Source organism: Coregonus lavaretus (assembly GCF_964263955.1).
Source record: "Coregonus lavaretus genome assembly, chromosome: 23".
NCBI classification, from domain to species: domain Eukaryota; kingdom Metazoa; phylum Chordata; class Actinopteri; order Salmoniformes; family Salmonidae; genus Coregonus; species Coregonus lavaretus.
The window spans coordinates 42,793,914-42,812,901 of NC_140010.1; the positions used below are offsets into that span (position 1 = coordinate 42,793,914).

Below are 18,988 nucleotides of genomic sequence, written 5' to 3' on the forward strand. Positions count from 1 at the left end.
AACCCAACATCAAACCAACTTCCCACCTGCGAACACACAAACCACACCCCGAAACCAACTCACTTTTGAATTCTGTCATGGCTGCTAGTATTTCTTAAATTAACCAAATCTAAAACGAAGCCAAAGGGTGTGAAAGGTACTACTAAAATATCACGGGGTCAATAAAGCGACAGATAGATCTGAATGTCAATAAATAGTAGCCAGCTAGGTGGGTGCGGGACTTCACGCTGCATGACTCAGCTCATACCGAGACTCCAACTCAGGACCTCTGCTCCCAAACACACTAGACCACCCTCCTGAAGCATTCCAACCCATCGCCCTATTGAAAACGTTATTTTCAATGGCGCAAGGGGCGACACCTCAAATGTTTTGCTCTACAAAATTTAAATTTTATGGCATCTGATAGGGTTGGGCAGTATCCAGATTTTCATACCATCATACCGTTTCTGTACCATACCAGGGTATACTGTATTACCGAAAGTGCACACAATTTAGGCAAAGGGATCTTGATCCAGGAGTGGATTTAATGTCTCTAGTCTTTTTAGCTAACAATCCATTCCATGTCATTGCCAAAGAGACAAGCCTTTCTGCCATCTTCAGATATTAACATTCTATTATTAAATGAGCTCGAGGAAGACAGAGGAGTTGATCCTGATTCGATAACCCAAACAGCTTAAACGGTATTGAAACGCATACCGTCAGTATTTCAAAATACCTGGTATATCGCCCAAGCCTAGCATCTGATACACCCCAATTTGTTAAAGAAGCTAGCATAACTGTTATGGAAAACACTGAAATACTTGCTGCAGATTTGTTGCACGGTATCATGACAAATATCACAGGACAGCCTGATATTATTGTACATGTGGGATTAAACAGATTTGTATCAAGTCTGATGTTAGAGATTACGCATTTTGTGATCCAAAAACATTTATTCAAACCCAATTTGAGTGCTTCAGCCTCTAGTTCGGATTAAGAATACACAGTAATGAAGACCTTTTTCTGGAGCCAAGCAGAAGACGAACAAATGGTTTGAATTGCACTGAACACACACAAAAAAGGGGGGGGATACATGAACCAAAGAAATACATATTTGCATTACATTTATAAGTATTTAGCTGGTGTAACATGATTCGTGACACAGGACATTAAGATTCATTGGTATTCATGACACTGCATTAAACTTGATCGTGAAGATCCGGCATGACACTTAACAGGTATGAAACTGAGGTATATCCAGGACAAAAACTGCTTATGTTGTGTGTTACAGAATACAAATATAGTAATTGTAAATGTATGGAGGAGCCCGTCTCCTGGAATTGTCAGAGTAGGAGTCTATGGTTGGTTCTCCAATGCATGTTGCCGTCACATCTTCATTTAACTAAATAATATAAAGGCAGGGTGGTGATGACACTTGTGGAGAGTAAGAAACCACTGAGTTGCTTCTGCTGTGTAGTTAGTTGATTTAGTGTCCCTATGGAGTTTGGTTAACTCAAACCAGGGCCCATACCCAAAAAGCATCTCAGAGTAAGAGCGCTGATCTAAGATCAGGTCCCCCTTTCCATATAATATTTTTCAATATGATCTAAAAGGCTAAACTAATGCTACTGTATAGCAGCACTCCAACTCTGAGGCTCTGTGAATACAGGCCAAGAGCTAGGCACTGACAAGGAGATAAGACATTTGTAGAAACGGTACACTGGTCCTAACAAGTAAGTGCTCCTTTGTGCTGGTCCGTTAGGACCCCGATACAATCCGGTTTAAAAACGCCAAATGGTTTCTATTCATCTGTTCATCATTACATTTTAATACAAGGTAAAACCAGGCAACTGTCTGTAACATGATACCATATGTGGAAAGCCATTTCAAAGACGAATTGAACAGAACATAATTCAAGGAGTGAATGACTGGACAGAAAAACCTGTCTGCATAGGGGTCTTCCAGGACCAGTGTTGAAAACTACTGTGTGGCGAAGAGGTATAACGTGTAAAGATGGCTCAAATTGAAGATAGGGAATGCATACACTCTTCAGGGATGCTTCCCTTTACCTCGGCAACGATAAACTGAAAAAAAGAAAGAAAAGAAGAGTTTCAATAAAAATAAAGAGTAGACCTACATTTTAAGACAAGGCCGTTCACAAGCAATCAGATACAGTTTGATGATATTCTTTGAATATATTTTTAGTTCATCAAATCAAAGGACTATTCTTTCCCATGCATTTTACCAGTACCATCTCGTCAGCATTGGGTAAGAAATTGTCTTAACCCCTCCCCCCCCTCATCCACGCACCCTACGTTCAAGCCTCGCCATTTTGCTCCACGCCCCCAGGACCCGCCGCCGCAATATTGGGGACCAGGTATTCTCCTGCCTCACTCCTCGTCTCTGGAACAACGACCATCTCATGGATCTTCAATTCTTGTTCTTCCTCAATCTCTGGAACAGCCATGCTGACAATTTCAGGGCTCTTCGAGACGTTTTGTTCATCAAGCCCTGGAAGCATCTCAGGAACACTGGCCATCTCAGGGGTCTTCAATTCTTCCTCAATCTCTGGAAGTGTCACTGGAACAGCCATGCTCAACATCTCAGGGTTCTTCAATTCTTCCTCAATCTCTGGAAGCGTCTCTGGAACAGCCTTGCTGATAATCTCAGGGCTCATCCAGCCTATTTCTCCCAACCTGCTCAAACTGTTGGGGCAGTTAAAGCAGGCCTTTAAAAAAAAGGTCCAAAGCAGCCGTTTCTATCTTAATATCAAATCATTTCTGGGTAACAATTAAGTACCCTACCATTGATTACTTATAATTAAAATGATTTTTTTTTAAAGAAACAAATTGCTTCTTAGCAAAAGAGCAATTTCAAGCAGGAAATTTGCTAGGACTGTCTGGGAGTGGTCTGAGTGGGGAAGGGAAATCTGAAAACTAGCTGTTATTGGCAGAGAGATTTGGTACCTTCTTTCTTATTGGTCTATTAAGTACTTTACCACCTGGTTATGTCACCAGGCAGGTCAAAACTCCATCCCACCAAAACAGACTGAAATTTCAGGCTGTCTTTTCTAAAAGTGTTTACACTAAAAGGGCATCATCATAACTTTCACAATATCACAGTATTATTCCAACCTCATAATGTGCAAATATATATCAAACACAGGGAAATCACATTTTTGACTACACTGAGCCTTTAAGGCTTACTTCCACCCCTGGCACACCTTTCCTCTTTCGTCAGTGTGTGTGTGTGTGTGTGTGTGTGTGTGTGTGTGTGTGTGTGTGTGTGTGTGTGTGTGTGTATGTATGTATGTATGTATGTATGTATGTATATATATATATATATATATATATATATATATATATATTTCTTGTTTGTTATATTTTTTATTTTCATTTCATTTTTAATATGAATATTTATAATTTTTTTAAACTCTAAACCAAAGTGCTTTTAAATGAATAAAATAAATAATAAACAGAATGCATACAGGTCGTGTTCATTAGGGCACACAATGGAAAACGTTTTACAACACGAAAAACAAGAATGAGCGTTTCTTATTGGACAAGTCTAAGTAGTCCCGCCCTGTTTCAGCCTGTCGTCTTCCATTTGGTGCCTAATGAACACAACCCAGGTAAAACAGTCTTTGAGGGGAACAGAAGGGAACATACTTGCTGAAGCTGTTGCTTGTGTTGTCCTGGAGGTTCAACACCAGGTTATCTGCACTCAGGTACACCTTGTTCTGCGACGTCGCCACCTGGAGATCAAACAGTAGTCAGTAGGGTTGGGCGATGTCTGGAATGATACATTGTCCCATCATCCTGTCCAAACATCGTGGATATACGATTGTATTGTAAAAAAAAAAATTATCCGTTGCACACAGAGGGGTCAATTTGCGAGAGGAACGCAACTATTAAAATCCAGATGCATCCTGCTATAGAAAGTGGTCATTGTGCACCATCTAGTGGGCTAAGGAAAAAAGAAATCACTATTGCCCTTTTGACCACCCTTCCTTCCTACCTTCTTCACTGATCTCACACAAATTGATAGATGTAACAATGGTTTCATCACATAGCTTTCACCAATCCCACCATGTCTGATTAGTTAAGGGAGGAAGGAAGGATGCAATCTTAAAGTATTTCAACAGGGCCTATGAACGATTAACAAACAACTGGATTTCCGTACCGTCTTGGCAATATTCTGAGCCGCTCGGATCTTCCGGAGTTTCAGGTAGCCAGGGTTCTTTGTCACCGCCTCACCCAACTACAGTTACACAAATAAGAAAAGGCAAATTGGTTAATGTATCCCCATCTTGGTTCCTCAATATACCCCAGAGGGCATAGCCTAGCCCACATCCAGCAGGTTCTACTAGTCTGGCTTTGTCTATGATCCAGCCAGGACACAAATCACATTAGTCAACTCATTAAGTTGTGTCAGTTAAATTACACAAAGTTTTAAAAGGTGAAATGTGGCATGCACACGTCCTAAAAGCACCAGAAAGGTATTTCAAAGAGTGAATAAAATCAAGATAAACCCAGTGCACTTGTTCTTTTCAGTCAATGATGTGTAGACCAGAAATGGTTAATGTTATTTTTTTTGTTTTTTTAAAGGTGAACCTTTAGTTCATTCCATTTTAGACATGGTTAGCTTAACATTTCATGACACAATGAAGGCCGGATGGGCAAAATAAACCTACAAGCAAACAAAGAAGCCTGACAGACATCGGATGTGTTTGAAAACAGCTAGAAATGTAAATAAGCGTCAGTGAGCAAAATGTAGTATCCACTTGATCTCGCCAAACACCTTTCAGAGTGGTCAGAGAGCTTGAAGCAACAAAAATATAGATGTAGACTTTCCAAGGTAGATAGGAGCTCATCACTTTTCTGAGATCTCTGGCATCTTGTTTGAGATGGAACTAAGTTACAACTGATGTAAACAGAGGAACTGAACATCCCGTTGGAGATGTCAAAAATGAAGCATTGTTTTTGATTTTTACAAAATATGGAGATGCATTACTACCTGCCTGTATTGGATTTTTTTAAAGACAAAATCAGTGTACAGTCTCATATCTGCAGTGCATTTCTACCAGCATTACCATCTTATCTAGGGTCGCAAAATTCTGGTAATTTCCCCAGAATTCCCTGGTTTTCCAGAAATCCTGGTTGAAAGCCTCTGGATTTCCTGCTAATTCTGGGAATCTTCCAAATGGGATTTCTGGAAAACTTCCGGAATGTTGTTACACAAATCTTATCTATACACCACTGGAGACTGGTCGCATCTGTGAGATTAAAATTAAGAGCAATAGCTCACTACTGTTTAACCTAAAAACCACAACAAGAGAGTGACGTGCTGCCATAGAAATAGATCAAATAATAATACATCCATTTCTATGGATGCAGCAGTGTGTGTATGGTAGACCAACATGAGTGCAAGGGAAGGGAAAGTGTAACAGCTGGTCCAAATCGCTCCCTAAACCTCCATTTGGCCTTAGCCCTTCAATGTTTGCAGATCTGTAAGGTGGAAGCAATATTGTAGAGGTTCTTCCACTAAACCTATCCAGACCCTTCATATATATATAACATTGAAGGGTTAGGAAGCGATTTGGGACCGGCTTTAGCTGTGCGTGTGGTTGAGTGGAGTCTCCTCTTCAGAGCTCACCATTTTAGCGGCCTCTGCCTCTCCTTCAGCCTGGATGATCTTCTGCCTCTGGTCCTGCAAGGCTTTCTCGACATAGAAGAAGGCCCTCTGCGCCTCCTGCTGGGCTGGGGTGAAAATGCAGAGCGAGGTGATTACGTTACCGTGACCAGAGAAATGGTTCTAGAACTTTCTTTACTACATCAGGCAAACTCAATGAAGCATAGCCTTAAGCTACAGTCCAAGATTTGGAAAGCAGTTCAATGGTCATTGTAATTTTTGATATTTTCCCTTTGATTCTTTAAGAATTTAGGTCTAACTATTGTCTTTCTTTATCATAACCCAAAATATAAGGTTCATTACTCAATTGTTTATACAACAACAAGAAGGTAAACAACTAGTGCATAGCTTCAAATGGTTAAAACTGTGGATATCAGCAGTGAAGAATGTAACCAATTGTAAAATATACCTTAATAGAAAATTACTCAAGTAAAAGTGAAAAGAATTGCTCAAGTAATTGCTAAAATATACCCATTAGCCAACACTGTGGGTCACGTCAGGGGTTCAGGTGGGTTCGAAAAAAAAAGACTTTCAGTGCAAACTTAAAACGACTAAAACACATAATGTACCTCGTACCCGGCTCAATAAGGGGGCAAAAGCGGGCTTAGCCCCCTCAGTTGAAACTTGTGCCGTTTTAGTTTTATGTCCCTATATAAAAATAGCTAAAAAGTTCTAATGATTGAGGTTGCCGCAAAATATGTATCGTCGCTGCTCGGTGTCAGCACAATGGACAGAGCGTGTCGCGGTGTGTGTAGGGGGGCTATAGAAAGCCACTGGGATGCAGGGTTTCCGTTAGCCGGTAATTGCTGGCTTTTGGCCGATAAAATAAATTAAAAAGCCGATAAATACAATTGTAGCCGGCCAAACTGTCCGGGGCTGCCCTGCTGCTGAGGAGAGAGAACGCGAGAGAGGAGCCTTGGCCTAGGCTACTACTGTTTGCAAAGGGAGGTATTTATCATTGTAGTAAAACGAAAGTTTGAGTACGCCTATAGTGAAAAGCCTACAGGGCAGGACTCCAGACTGCGACCCTTTAGTCGCATCTTTGCGACCCTTTGACACCTGGCTGTGGGAGCACTTCTTTTTATTTTATTGGTTGCATTGGTGCGGGCTGCAGATTCATTCACCTCACTAAAAACATCCTATTTTTTAGGAGGCTTTTACCATTATTTGGTCAAACAGTGAAGTACATTATCCTCATGATTCCTGTAATGAATTGTTTTTGGAAAGTAAATACCAATAAAACATTAAGCTATAAAGTTTTGCATATGCTACAGATCCAAACAAGGAATAGTGTTTCTGAAATTAGTTATAGGCTGTTTTTAAGGACACGTAAATGTGGCTCCTCTGAAAAGGTAAGAAACAATCTAGCTGGTTGTTTTTTTTATCAAAATCTTGCTTTTGGATGTAGGGCGCTGTCCATGGTGCTGATAGAGCGCAGCAGAGATTTCGCGCCAACCGGTCACTTCTTGGTCAAAAGCATTTGAACGTATGTTTATTGTGGTATAGCGTGATTGATATAAGCAGAGTTCTATATAATCCCAATGCAAGACCCAAATGACGACACTGTGTATAGGTACATATCAGTATGTTTAATCATAGAAATAGATACATTCTAAATATTAAAGGTTTTCTTGGTAGTCTATTGGTTTTTGTGGTTGTAAATGGACCTGTACGTATTAGAAACGTGTTTATGGTAGGCTGGCATTGCTTAATTGTTTATATGGGTCGAACTTGATTCACAGAAGTGTATTGTGCCATATCACAACGGCAGGAGGCACTGTAGTAGGCCGTTTTGGTTATTTGGATCTCCATTCACCTTTAGTTTACTGCGTTTGGGTCACCAAGATCACTTTGTGTCTAAAAGCAAGCAGAGATCTACTGCTCAGATTTTTTTTTAAATCACTTAAAAAAAAAAAAAACACAAAAAAACATAAGCCTATGCAACATTAACCTATTAAAAACAGTTCTGTAGCAATGAGGTTTACGCAGTAGGCTACAGGCCCAATACATTATCACTGCATATTGGCTATTTTTACATTTTATTTTATTCACTTAGCAGACGCTCTTATCCAGAGCGACTTACAGTTAGTGAGTGCATACATTTTCATACACTTGCCCTGCCAACGTTGTTCTTCTCAGACCATTTTGAAATTATATTTCAAAATTGTAGGTATATGATCACACTGGTAATAGATAATGTGTTTTATTACTTGTGAAGCACAGAGAGCATAATAATTTGCTGTTCTTATTTTACTGGACTGATGGCCTGCATCTGATGGTCAGTCTGAGGGAGCAATGATTAACAACCAACTTGACAGAGCTTGTAGAATTAAAATCTAATAATAATGTGCACATTTTGTACAATCCAGGTGTGCAAAGCTCTTAGAGACTTATCCAGAAAGACTCACAGCTGTAATCGCTGCCAAAGGTCATTCTAACATGTATTGACTCAGGGGGTTGAATACTTACCTAATCAAGATGTATTGTTTTTATTTTTTATGTTAGAATTTTTCTTCCACTTTGACATTACAGAATATTTTGTGTAGATCGTAAAAATAAAATAATCACAATTAAATAAATTGTAATCCTACTTTGTAACAACAAAATGTGGAAAGTCAAGGGGTATGAACAATTTCTGAAGGCACTGTAATCAGAATTCAATATAATTCCAATGCAAGAAGCCCCAAAAAATGTGGCCCCTCGCCGATTTCAACTTCCCCCTTAGTCACTTTATCCTGCCGCCAGTCTGATGGACCAAAATAATTTTCAATATTAGCCTTTGAGAATTTACAATCAACAAAATAAAAAGCTAGACAATCAGGCCCCCATTGATTTTGTTTGAATGTTTGAGCATAACACAGCATTAGCCGTGTCAAAATGCGTACAATTGTAGGAAATTAGCTTAACTGCAAAAAAGATCAAGCTCCACGGCAAAATGTATAGAATTGCAGGAAATTGGCTTTAAAATGGCAACATTTTCTTTCAGCTCCATGGCAGGATGTGTGGAATTGCAGGAGATTAGCTTTGAAACAGCATTTTTTTCTCTGCTGCCAAGATAATATTTTTTACTTATTCTTTCCCCACTGTATGTTTTTTCACCGCTCAACAATTATGGTGGGTCGTGACTCAAAAGACACTTCAATTGGTGGGTCACGAAGCAAAAATATTTGGGGAACCCCTGATCTAGAGTGCAGTCTATGATTTTGAGTGGTTACATTTCCCCAGTCCCATCCCTCAGCTGTATACCAAAACAATGGGGACCCAGTTTAGTTTTTCAAATACCAGAATGTAGTTTTTAGTATTTGAAAGATTTTAAATCCTATAGGGTTCTGGTAAAAAAAAAGTAGTCTACTATATACGGAATAGCGAGGGTATGAGTGTGAGCCTCCTCACCGACTTGCTTGGCTTCCACGGCGGCTGTGTACTCCCTGCTGAAGCTCAGCTCGGTGATGGCCACGTCATCCAGGATGATGTTGAAGTCCTTGGCCCGTTCAAAGAGCTCCCGCCGAATCATCAGGGACACCTAATGACAGAAGAACCCTTTTAGTTCCATTGGTCCATCATTCTAAAACGCATTTCGATTAGAAAAGAAACTATTAAAACCTATTCCAAGTGAGAAGGCCATTACTGAGTTCAATTCGTTAAAGTACATTCAGTATGCTGCAGGTGCATGGAGCCAGGACAAATGTTGTGTAAATTTTTGCATAATGCAGAAAACTTCTTCAGACTCATTTATTTAACAAAATTAAAGGTGATAAAGTGCATATCGGTAGTGCAAAAGTTTAATAGAGCAACTACCTAGCTCTACTACAACTTTACCATAGCACTTTATCACTTTAAGAGAAACAGCATTCCCAAAACCACCCCTTCCTGTATACCTGAGCTCTCTGTGTGATGAGCTGCGAGGCGTTGAACTTGGCCACCACACTCTTCAGCACCTCATTGACAATGGAGGGCAGCACCTTCTCATCGTAGTCCTTGCCCAGCTGCTGGTACATGGCAGGTAGGTTGGAGGCCACAGGACGGGACAGCACACGCAGGGCGATGTTCACCATCTGCAGGTCTGTACCGGGACAGAGACAATAATGGGGAGGAGAGTCAGTGCCATTTTAGGTGATTTTCTAGACGCAATAGTGGAAAGGTGTCTTCCACATTTAACCCAACCCCTTTGAATCAGAGAGGTACGGGGGGCTGCCTTAATCAACGTCCATGTCATTCGCATCCGGGGAGCAGTTTTTTGGGGTTAACTGCCTTGCTCTAGGGCAGAACAGCAGATTTTTCCATCTTGCCGGCTCGGGATTCAAACCAGCAACCTTTTGGTAACTGCTCCAACGCTCTTAACCACTAGGCTAAAATGGTTGTAAATATCACAGTGGGCCTTTAACATAGCCTCCACTCACTGTTTGCCAGTCTTTCCTTCTCTATGAAAATAATGAATGTTCTTTATCCAATATTTCTTCCACTTGCCTCACTGCACCCAGGAGGCAAGACAATGTTTTGAATACATTCTGTACTGACACCACAGCAATAACAAAATAAATAAATTAAATCCATCCTGCCAAGGAATCAATGTGTTGCAATAACAACAGCAGGAATAATGGACCTCGTTACAATTCAGTAGATGTGGATCTAGTTTTAGTGGATGTCATTCTCTACAAATATACAGTTTAGAATGGCCCAGGCCACTGAATGAAGTGCTGTTGTTAAGTCCTTAATCAAATCACAAAAAGGACTGTTTAAAAAAGGTACAGTTTGTTCCTAGATGTGTTCCATCTAACAAAACTGAATAGCATCTCATATGCTACAAACAAGATAAGGTTTTATTTGATCCCAAGACACAGGATCATTTTGACCAGGATTAAATGTTCTGAAAAAAAAAAACTGTCCACTGCAGACACAAAAAAAGTGTAGCATCAAATCACCTTTGCTTCCGGTTAGGGATGATATCTTTCTTGGTCTCGCCCTTATGTCATAGATGACAGGGTACTGGAACCATGGCATCCTGTTAACGAGAATGTAGAATTAGGATAGCCTTGTTTAAACAGTCCACCAAAGACATGGATCACCCTCATCCCCCGCTGTGAAAACAGTTCAGGGTCGTTCGTGTTCATTAGGGCACACAACAGAAAACATTAAAACGTTTTGCAAAGGAAAACGAACATGAGTTTCTTATTGGACATGTGCAGGTAGTCCTTCCCTATTTCAGTCAGTTTTCTTCCATTATGAGCCTAATGAACACGACCAAACTCTGCACTGCCAGTCAAAGAGGTCAAAGGTGAGAGGTCAGCGATAATGAAGGACACCTACCTAAAGTGGAGCCCCTCAGCGAGTACCGTGTCCATCTGCATCCCACCAATCCTGTTGAAGATTATGGCCCTCTGACCACCTTCCACTGAGGAGAAAAGGAACAACTCATTTAAAACCAGTTGCAATACAGTCTATCAATGACGATTCAAACATGTGATCCAGGGGTAATGAGGATGTAAAGACATACGCGCAACTAGTCCCCCACTGATGCAATAGTGTTAATAGAAAATGTCCTGACAACTCCCCGGGATAGCCGTGTGAATGAAGGTTGAATTGCGGGAGGGGTCCGTACTGTTTGACAAGCAAGAGACAACACTGCTCTTTCTCAATGCCTTTCCTCTACTCGCGTCCTCTCTCTAAGTCGCATTGGAGAACATCCAATAACTCTACTTTTGAACCTTTCCTCCAATGTATTTGAGAAGGTGGTGAGTAAAGGAGAGAGGAATCGAGTTAAGATTGAGAAAGAGCCCTTGGGTCCTTGTAGCGCAGTGTTGTCTCTAGTCTGTCAAGCAGTAAGGTCACCCTCCCCCAATTCTCCTTTAATTTACAATGTTATCCCAGCTAAAGGTTGTCCATTACCATTAAAAAAGGTAGAGTCAGCAATGCATGACATAAATAGCAATATACGGTTGATTTCCACAACAACTTTGAGCATTGAAGTGCGAGGCTAAACTTGGTCTTGCAGCGATCACGTTGTAAGTATAGGCACAAAACTCTGATAGGGAAGAGGGTGGTAAGTTGAGCCAACCCTTGTTTCTATGAAACCATACACAAAATGTATCATGTGACCAAATATTTAGGAAGAGGTCATCATTTCATGAGTCTGAAGGAAGAAACCACATGGAAAAAGTGCTAAGCAAGTTCGGTCCAAAAAACAGATTTTCACAAAGTCAAATTAATGTGTTTTAGATTTCATGATGCTTGTATCTAAACCAAAGTAGATCGTTTCAAGATGTTTTGTACATCAGTTGGGGTCTCTATAAGCTACAATATGGAGGTCCTAAAAGCCAGGGTTGTGGATTCGATTCCCATGGAGGACCAGTACGAAAATGTATTCACTCACCACTGTAAGTCGCTCTGGATAAGAGCGTCTGCTAAAATAATTAATGTTTTCATGTAGCATGAAAGTGCATCCTTGTAGCTGTGTGGGCTAATATAGTCAAAATGTTTGCCTTGGGGTAAGTCACACCAATGGCCACCATTCCCCATACAAATGATGATTATGCAAATAAATAAATAAATATATATATATATATATATATATATATATGGGATGTAATGATTCACCGATACGCTTCAGTCTCCGATTCAAATGTTTAAGATGCAAGTGCGTCGGTCCCCGGACCCCAAACCGATCAAAATGTAGCATGCTTTAGTCAGAAAATGTATTTAAAAACATTACAAAATCACCAGTTCACTATTTTTTGTGGGGGGGCTCAATTGGTAGGGCATGGCGCTTGTAACGCCAGGGTAGTGGGTTCGATCCCCGGGACCACCCATACGTAAAAATGTATGCACGCATGACTAAGTCGCTTTGGATAAAAGCGTCTGCTAAATGGCATATTATTATATTACATTACATTACATTCTACCTTCGAAAATACCTCATCTTTTGTGAGCACTAATGCGTAACTGTATTGACCTACAAGTCATTTTGCATGACGAACAACCCCAGGCAATATCAGTAGCCTAGTCAAACTGCGCACTATGCCCAGCTTCGCGCGCTGACCAACGCGAGGTAGGCAGCCTGTTCCTGATCTTGCACATCTGTGCAGCACCTTCAGCATTCAAATGCTAAAGCGGCTTGCGTGATTAGGTTTTATTTAGTTGAGTGACAACCTATGTCATTTTCTAGGTTATGGTTCTCTATGTTCAGTTGAAAATGGTGTTTCACCGGGAATAAAAAGTAAGCTACCGGGAAACAACTCTCAACTGGCTATACCTGCTGAACGGGCTTACAATAGATTTTATTTGGATTGTTCAGATTCACCATCTGCAATAGTTTTGCTTTAAACAATCAGTGTATATGGTCATTTTTAGACAGGGTAAAGTAAGTCATTTCTTAACGAGGACACCAATCAATTTTGCATGGCCTAAGCGAGAGGAGATCACTTCTTAAACTTCCAAGTGGTAAAATCCAAAGTTGAATATTTACCACATTGGCTATGTCATAGCTAAGTTGTAAACGATAAATATGGATACATTACTAGCTCAAACATTTACATCTGCAATAATTACAAGTTGAATTAATGGGTGATGGTGATTTCAGAACCCCCAAAACATATGCTACACTGCCCTCTCTAATCTGATAGTGGGGTGGTACATCCCTAGTCTTCTTTATGGCTCAGCTCAGGTGCATATATAATTTAGTACATACATCATTTACACACACAAACAGAGAAGTCAGCTCAGACAGATCCAGCTCATGAACTCCATCAGCAGCAGATTTTAAATTTAGAATGGAAAATGAATGTGTTTACGCAACAAATGTTAGTACATCGATTTGTTTTCTAATCAAACCAAATATTTTCAAACTAAAACGTATTGTTCCTGTATCGTAGCCCATGTATCTAAATACTAAAAGATATGCATCTTTCCCTTTCAAGACGATGCAATACGTATCTAGATACATGGGCTCCGATACAGGAACGATACGTTTTAGTTTGAAATTATTCTGTGCAATTTGGTTTGATTAGAGAACTCGTTTATGCAACATTTGTTGATTTATTGATCAGCATTTTGATATGCTCTGAAAAGATATCTGATACATCGAAGCGAACAAGAGAAGAACTTTCCTCAAGCTCTGGGAGCGAAACTGAAAAGGAAGCCGCAGTCTTTACAGTTGAAGAAGTCGGAAGTTTACATACACCTTAGCCAAATACATTTAAACTCAGTTTTTCACAATTCCTGACATTTAATCCTGGTATAAATTCCCTGTCTTAGGTCAGTTAGGATCACCACTTTATTTTAAGAATGTGAAATGTCAGAATAATAGTAGAGAGAATGATTCATTTCAGCTTTTATTTCCTTCATCACATTCCCAGTGGGTCAGAAGTTTACATACTCAATTAGTATTTGGTAGCATTGCCTTTAATTTTTTTTAAACTTGGTTAAACGTTTTGGGTAGCCTTCCACAAGCTTCCCACAATAAGTTGGGTGAATTTTGGCCCATTCCTCCTGACAGAGGTGGAGTAACTGAGTCAGGTTTGAAGGCCTCCTTGCTCGCATACGCTTTTTCAGTTCTGCCCACAAATGTTCTATAGGATTGAGAAGCCATTTTGCCACAACTCTGGAAGTATGCTTGGGGTCATTGTCCATTTGGAAGACCATTTTGCGACAAAGCTTTAACTTCCTGACTGATGTCTTGAGCTGTTGCTTCAATATATCCACATAATTTTCCTTCCTCATGATGCCATCTATTTTGTGAAGTGCACCAGTCCCTCCTGCAGCAAAGCACCCCCACAGCATGATGCTGCCACCCCCGTGCTTCACGGTTGGGATGGTGTTATTCGGCTTGCAAGGCACGACCTTTTTCCTCCAAACATAATGATGGTCATTATGGCCAAACAGTTCTATTTTTGTTTCATCAGACCAGAGGGCATTTCTCCAAAAAGTACGATCTTTGTCCCCATGTGCAGATGCAAACCGTAGTCTGGCTTTTTTGTGGCAATTTTGGAGCAGTGGCTTTTTCCTTGCTTAGCGGCCTTTCAGGTTATGTCGATATAGGACTCGTTTTACTGTGGATACAGATACTTTTGTACCTGTTTCCTCCAGCATCTTCACAAGGTCCTTTGCTGTTGTTCTGGGATTGATTAGCACTTTTCGCACCAAAGTACGTTCATCTCTAGGAGACAGAAAGAGTCTCCTTCCTGAGCGGTATGACAGCTGCGTGGTCCCATGGTGTTTATACTTGTGTACTATTGTTTGTACAGATGAACGTGGTACTTTCAGGCGTTTGGAAATTGCTCCCTAGGATGAACCAGACTTGTGGAGGTCTACCATTTTTTTTCCTGAGGTCTTGGCTGATTTCTTTTGATTTTCCCATGATGTCAAGCAAAGAGGCACTGCGTTTGAAGGTAGGCCTTGAAATACATCCACAGGAACACCTCCAATTGACTCAAATGATGTCAATTAGCCTATCAGAAGCTTCTAAAGCCATGACATCATTTTCTGGAATTTTCCAAGCTGTTTAAAAGGCACAGTCAACATAGTGTATGTAAACTTCTGACCCACTGGAATTGTGATACAGTGAATTATAAGTTAAATAATCTGTCTGTAAACAAATGTTGGAAAAATGACTTGTGTCATGCACAACGTAGATGTCCTAACAGACTTGCCAAAACTATAGTTTGTTAACAAGAAATGTGTGGAGTGGTTGAAAAACGAGTTTTAATGACTCCAACCTAAGTGTATGTAAATGCTTGCAAGCCGAACATCACCATCCCAACCGTGACACACAGGGGTGACAGCATCATGCTGTGGGGGTGCTTTGCTGCAGGAGGGCCTGGTGCACTACACAAAATAGATGGCATCACAAGTAAGGAAATTATGTGGATATATTGAAGCAACAGCTGACTAAAAATGTTTATGCAGGCAAACGCTTGCACTGGTTTTAGTAACATGCATTGTAATTTAGCAAGCTAGCTGGCTAGTTATAACAACCTTATCTCATGCAAGCACATGGACTAAAGGAACTGCACCAACTGTCTTGCTTTTTGTAGATTGCATATTTCGGAAAACTAACTAAACCGACACATAATAGGCCCAGACAGTAACAGTGTTATTTTTGTATTAAGTCAAAGACGAGTTCACTTATGCGCCAGTCCAGCACTAGCTAACAGCTGTTAGCACATCAGCAGCAAAGGATTGCTAGCTAGCTAGGCTAACTACCACCCTGCTGGCTAGCTTTCAATGGTTACCTAGCCAGTTAACTATCCAGCTAAGTGAAGACATGATAAGGACAACCCTGCTTGCTTGGTGAAGTGTACTTTTGATTATTTAAATGCTCTGGCAGTGCAGGCTACTCACCGTCAAACCACCATACTCTCACGTTATAACCTAGGGCTGAATGATATTCAATGAGCAGCTCACATAGCGTGCCCTCTTCAGGCAACCATTGAACATTTTAGCATTTGATTCGCAGAAGTATTTGTTCATTCTATCGGCGCTTTATCCGTGGAATAAAGACCGATACAAATATATCTGTGAACGGCTAATATCAGTCAAACGATACATTGGTCAGGCTCTAATAGTATGGCTTGTCCTTACCTGTGTAGGTGGCTTCCTTGACTCCATAGGCAAGTGCTCCTGCCCCTATAAGCAGCTTGACCCCGAGACCTGCACCCCTTGGACCTGAGCCCATTCTGATAGCAATCTGCCTCAACTGCCCTAGCAAACCCTGTAAGATGGAGGGAGAGAACTTAAAACAATGGCAGCTTACAGGTCAGTCACAGACATCAGAGATGACATCAGTCACAGTGGTAGCTAGCTGGACTTTAAGAGCGTGTGGTTATCACATAAGAGCGAGCGTACTTCAAAATAGATTGTGTAACATTATCTACTACTAGCAAAATCTGTAGCTAGTGTTATTATGGTCTGATTAAAATCAGGCTCTAATACACAATTAATTGGTATATACAGCCCAAGACTTGTGCAAAATCGTAAAATGTTCCTTACAAGCCACAATATTTAATAAAATTACATTTAAAGTTACGATACCGGTAGTGCAGTTTTTCCTTTTGCTGCTTGAAATTTGACAAAATAACCACTTCTGGGGGGGAATGGCCCTAGTCCTAACCCTCCGATCCAACAGGTCCCAGACATGCTCTATTGGATTGAGATCCGGGCTCTTCGCTGGCCATGGCAGAACACTGACATTCCTGAATTACAGGAAATCACGCACAGAACAAGCAGTATGGCTGATGGCATTGTCATGCTGGAGGGTCATGTCAGGATGAGCCTGCAGGAAGGGTACCACATGAGGGAGGAGGATGTCTTCCCTGTAACGCACAGCGTTGAGATTTCCTGCACTGACAAGCTCAGTCCGATGATGCTGTGACACACCGCCCCAGACCATGACGGACCCTCCACCTCCAAATCGATCCCGCTCCAGAGTACAGTCCTCGGTGTAACGCTCATTCCGTCGACGATAAACGCGAATCCGACCATCACCCCTGGTGAGACAGGGAGAGCACTTTTTGCCAGTCCTGTCCAGCGACTGTGGGTTTGTGCCCATAGGCAACGTTGTTGCCGGTGATGTCTGGTGAGGACCTGCCTTACAACAGGCCTACAAGCCCACAGTCTAGCCTCTCTCAGCCTATTGCGGACAGTCTGCGCACTGATGGAGGGATTGTGCATTCCTGGGGTAACTCGGGCAGTTGTTGCCATCCTGTACCTGTCCCGCAGGTGTGATGTTCGGATGTACCGATCCTGTGCAGGTGTTGTTACACATGGTCTGCCACTGTGAGGACGATCAGCTGTCCGTGCTGTCTCCCTGTAGCTCTGTCTTAGGCGTCTCACAGTACAGACATTGCAATTTATTGCCCTGGCCACATCTGCAGTCCTCATGCCTCCTTGCAGCATGCCTAAGGCACGTTCACGCAGATGAGCAGGGACCCTGGGCATCTTTCTTTTGGTGTTTTTCAGAGTCAGTAGAAAGGCCTCTTTAGTATCCTAAATCTTCATAACTCCACAGGTGCATGTTCATTAATTGTTTATGGTTCATTGAACAAGCATGGGAAACAGTGTTAAACCCTTTACAATGAAGATCTGTGAAGTTATTTGGATTTTTACGAATTATCTTTGAAAGACAGGGTCCTGAAAAGGGGACGTTTCTTTTTTTGCTTAATAAATATATATAGCTTCATTTACTCTGATTTAAAAAATGGTAATTGGCATCAATGCACGTCATCTCTAGCCGACACCTTTGCTAACAGGTATTGTGTCAATTTAAAACTTGCACAAGACAGTTCACAGAATTGTCCATTTAAAGAAATGTACCCAATTTATTCATTACTACATTTAACTAACATTAGATAGTCCATCATAGATTCTTACCTTAGGCTCGATTCGGCAGTCTCGTTATCAAAACGTCACGCCAGGGTAAGCCGACACTAAACAGAGACCATAAGTGTTTCTAAAATCCCATATGGGAAAATTGAATGGTGGAAAAACGATTACAACCATTTCCCTGTTTGACCGCTAGGTTCTATTGCCATTATAACACCTCCACTGTGGAGCTCTATTTTATCTCAAATTTCGAGCTGCAGAAGGCGAAACGGCACAGACATCCAGTACGAGTATATTGTAATTGTATTCAACATTCTGGCTTGTAAGGAACGTTTACGATTTTGCACACGTCTCAGTTACAAAACAAGGGGGTGTGGACTAACGTTAGTAGCTAGCAAAGATACTCAAATGGGCAGTATACTTGCAACAGCACGAGGCATTTGGACGTCGTACTCAGTAACTGTGATATTAGCTATTTTAGCCTGCCTTTCTATAAGAATCTAAATGGTCTACCTCACAAGTTGCTTGCGAGCTATCATTCAAAAGCTTATGCTAGGTTGCAAAGCTAGCTAACATGGTTGCCTCTACGGCGTTCCGTTTATGTTCATTATTGCATAAGTTATTGCACCAAGTTAATTACACAATAAATCATGTAGCTAGTGTATTCACTAGCTGCTAAAAATGATGGGGTCAACTTACACCGGGCTCTTTATTCGCCATGCTGCGGACTTGTTGGAAAACGTAATTTGAAATGAATCCAAGGTCGCGTGTGTAGAAAGAAGCACTTCCTGTGGGTGGAGCGTCATTGAAAATGTAGTCTTTATTTATTTAGGCTAGCTAAACACAGCTGCTGCAAAAAGGCTCAAATTGCATACATTCCAGTATGATGCCATTTCCAGTATGCTGAAATTGTTAAATTATAAAAAACCGGAGGTAAAGCAATGGTCTCATTCTGAAATGTACAGAAGTTGAATTCACTGAAGACAATGACATTTTACACATT

The 18,988-nt window shown here is 41.0% G+C and overlaps 1 protein-coding gene across 4 annotated transcripts; it reads right to left on the reverse strand.

The window, feature by feature from the left end:
• Positions 1-912: 912 nt before the first annotated feature.
• Positions 913-18,781, reverse strand: phb2a (prohibitin 2a). 4 transcript variants are annotated; one of them, XM_084188301.1, is made up of 12 exons: positions 18,685-18,781; positions 18,034-18,089; positions 16,246-16,375; positions 10,978-11,062; positions 10,593-10,672; positions 9,549-9,733; positions 9,064-9,193; positions 5,635-5,738; positions 4,162-4,239; positions 3,648-3,733; positions 2,290-2,684; positions 913-2,063 (listed from the first exon to the last, which is right to left on the reverse strand). In XM_084188301.1, the coding sequence occupies exons 3-11, from the start codon at positions 16,337-16,339 to the stop codon at positions 2,297-2,299; spliced, it is 1,230 nt and encodes a 409-aa protein (XP_084044427.1). In that variant the 5' UTR covers positions 16,340-16,375; positions 18,034-18,089; positions 18,685-18,781; the 3' UTR covers positions 913-2,063; positions 2,290-2,296. The 4 variants fall into 4 exon arrangements, with proteins under 4 accessions (XP_084044427.1, XP_084044429.1, XP_084044426.1 ...); XM_084188303.1 differs by lacking the exon at positions 2,290-2,684; XM_084188300.1 differs by lacking the exon at positions 18,034-18,089 and having other exon boundaries at positions 18,685-18,775.
• Positions 18,782-18,988: the final 207 nt, after the last annotated feature.

What these genes read in the sequence shown, in the direction of transcription:
- phb2a (XM_084188300.1), bottom strand. Translation starts at nt 18,705, where the DNA reads ATGGCGAATAAAGAGCCCGGT. An exon ending in CAAGGAAGCCACCTACACAG is followed by an intron (nt 11,063 to 16,245) that starts GTAAGGACAAGC and finishes TTTTCTCCTCAG; the next exon opens with TGGAAGGTGGTCAGAGGGCC. An exon ending in ATCCCTAACCGGAAGCAAAG is followed by an intron (nt 9,734 to 10,592) that starts GTGATTTGATGC and finishes GTCCCGGTACAG; the next exon opens with ACCTGCAGATGGTGAACATC.